This window comes from Arachis ipaensis, chromosome B07 (genome assembly GCF_000816755.2).
Source record: "Arachis ipaensis cultivar K30076 chromosome B07, Araip1.1, whole genome shotgun sequence".
Taxonomy (NCBI): domain Eukaryota; kingdom Viridiplantae; phylum Streptophyta; class Magnoliopsida; order Fabales; family Fabaceae; genus Arachis; species Arachis ipaensis.
In genome coordinates, this window is record NC_029791.2 from 123,532,580 (window position 1) to 123,535,367 (window position 2,788).

At 35.4% G+C, this 2,788-nt stretch overlaps 1 protein-coding gene across 5 annotated transcripts in view; it reads right to left on the reverse strand.

The window, feature by feature from the left end:
* LOC107606245 (symplekin) overlaps positions 1–2,788 on the reverse strand; it is a 17,943-nt gene that overhangs the window by 2,083 nt on the left and 13,072 nt on the right. For all 5 annotated transcript variants that reach the window (XM_021106543.1, XM_021106544.1, XM_016308271.2 and 2 more), the window contains 9 exons: positions 2,566–2,727; positions 2,396–2,458; positions 1,952–2,062; positions 1,765–1,848; positions 1,645–1,692; positions 1,206–1,280; positions 933–1,028; positions 450–530; positions 299–370 (listed from right to left, as the gene is read on the reverse strand). In XM_021106543.1, the coding sequence (XP_020962202.1) occupies positions 299–370; positions 450–530; positions 933–1,028; positions 1,206–1,280; positions 1,645–1,692; positions 1,765–1,848; positions 1,952–2,062; positions 2,396–2,458; positions 2,566–2,727 (792 nt within the window). The remainder of the gene's footprint in view (positions 1–298; positions 371–449; positions 531–932; positions 1,029–1,205; positions 1,281–1,644; positions 1,693–1,764; positions 1,849–1,951; positions 2,063–2,395; positions 2,459–2,565; positions 2,728–2,788) is intronic.

The following is a 2,788-nucleotide window of genomic DNA, read 5'->3' on the forward strand; positions in this document are numbered from 1 at the left end:
ATAAATAATAATATATATTATTTCTAAACTCGTTTAAAAAATACGTTAAGAATAATACTGGATACGCTGACACGTGATGATATTTTGGTGTGTCCAAACAGGTCCGGAAATATTTTTTATTTTTATTAAGACACTGACACGCGTGTCAAACGAGTGCCAATGAGTGTCATGTCCAAAATATTTCCGACACGCAGACACGGCAGCAAAATGTCCGTGCTTTATAGAGGAAATCAGAAGGAAAAGGTTAGCAATCAATAACCTAATCAACATAAGTAGCAAAGGGAGACGGAGGGGTTACCAATGCAGGGAAAGCGTCAATTGCCTGAATAACTGTCCTCATGAAAAGTAGAGGCAACGGAGTTTGGTCAACCTGAAAGTTTCCACAATAAGGAACAAAAATAGTGTTGAAGTAAATACGTAAACTTGTCATATAAATCAAATCTTCGTACCATCTGGTTCAATGCTTTTGCCAGAACCTGTTGTGTGAACACTGTACGCTGCTCAAAACATGCTGAACAAGCATCTGTTATCTGATGGTGCAAAAGAATAATTCAGAGGTCGCAACTTACACTATTAAGGATTTTAAAAAGTTGAAGCAATATGAAACGCAACTGATGAATCAGATTATACAGATACAGTCAACAAACTCTGGTCAGCTAAATCCTAATAGAAAATACAACCGACCTAACCAAATTCCGTAATATCTAATTAGGCTAAGAAACCATAAATGTATTCTTTTATCAGAAAGGGTTGCAACATGACTCCTTTATTATACAACTAACCATTTATTTTGGGTACTTATAGCAAAAGTTTGATAGACAATCAACCAAAAGTATAGTATAACACTTCTAATACGGGGAAATTTAACTTTGCCAAGCACAGGAGAAGAGAGATAACATTTTTCGTTATATATAAAACAATAAAATGCATGCCTTCTTAAGTGCAAGGCCATCTTTCTCGGGAACAATTCCATGGATTGCGACCAACACTTCAACCGGCGTTAATGCTGGACCTGTATGAGCCGATCCCTGTGATGAACATATTGAATGCTTAGCTTATCTAGAAGAATAGAGAAATAACAGGTCCCATGTACCAAGAAGAAAACTGGAATATGGAAAAAGTGTTCAATGCCCCATATTCAAGGCAACCCAGAAAGAGCATAATTCATATTAAATATGATGTTCAGCTTGATAATTCACATATACCTGTAGTATGTGAGCAAGTGCCCTCTGAAACTTCTCCAATGGTAGGTCAACAAGGCGGGGGAATATTGGTAACACCTGCAAAACCAAATAATCTTGATCAGGGGTATAAATGGACTAATTACAAAATAAATTGTATCCTAAAACATGTTACGATAGTCATATTTTTTCTAGCCACATAATACTTTATCACATGTGTAAATGGACTAATTGCAAGCAATCTTATAAGAATTTACTGATCTAATTTGGGCCGTAGAAAATGGTGGAAGAATGTTGATATGGGGAAATTTTTAAAGATGGAAAAGATGTAGTAGTTTGAAGTTGTAGAATAGCATGGCCAAAAAAAAAAAGAAACCCTAGAAATGTCTTATCACTAAATAATGGGGAACAAGGAAAATTTAACAATATACAATGAACAGCAGAAAAGGTTCAACAGTTTGACCTCCTTTTTGGAGAGTGATGACAGCAGTGGAACCAGAATTGAAACATCCTGAAATGGAGAACCAGTGTGGATAAGGAAACAAGCCAAAACATATCGTACCATTCTCCACCTACGACATACCTTAAATTTAGTTTCATATAGACGTTTTACAGTAGATATCAGTTCCAATGATGGTGTTGAATCTTGAGTCAATATTTGCAGTACCTTCAAGAACACATAAGTCAATGTTAATTCATTAAGATCATCTTCATCTAAGTTCCATGAACCAAAATATAGGCTATTTTGAACAATGCAAACAGAAAGCTACCAGTGTCAAAAGATTTTCACTTCCTTGTGGTGGATCAGATATAATATGAAGCAATTCAGTATAAGATTGCCCTAATGCCCTCAGAAGAATAGGAATGTGGCGATGAAAAGCCTGCAAAAACACGTGAACAAAAAGAAGCATTAAAATAAAATTCACTGGCGACAGCATTAGATGAAAAGCAAAAGCAAAATCAAAATGCACAATGAAATCTGTTTTTCATATAATCATATGTGAAGCAGCATATATTTGCATACCTAAACCTAATCCAAAAGATAAAACAAACAGTTTCAAACCACAAACATTTTGTGGAAACCTGCTATTATTCTATAAACCATGGCAAAGGTGTATTCTAAGTTAAAAGACTGACAGCTAACTATTGTGTGAGCATAACATATAGACCAAAAAGAATTCTAGTAAATTAACATATATTCAAGAAAATAAGACCTGCTTAACCATCCTTGGGGCTCGCCCATAGACATCAAATACAATCTGAAGAAGACTAGGTTTCTGAAAGGATACAAAAATTGGGTCAGTTTTTTTGGAACTGGTCTGAAGAAATTATAATGTAGCCAATGTCAATTTATAAGCTAGCTTTTAAGTATGCATAAACAAACCTTTGTACATAAAGCGAAAAATAAAGAAATTAAGCGTTGAGCTTCAGAGAATGATATAGACGGAAGACTTTGAGCCATTGGCTTAGTGGTTCTATCAGAGTCGTGTTCTGAAAGGGTAGACTCTGAGACCTGTGATGTGCCACTTATTTCCTGACATGCAACCTGGAAAGTGGAAAAGGAAAATCAGCCATGAATAAAAACCAGTCTAGTCAGCAAAACAGCA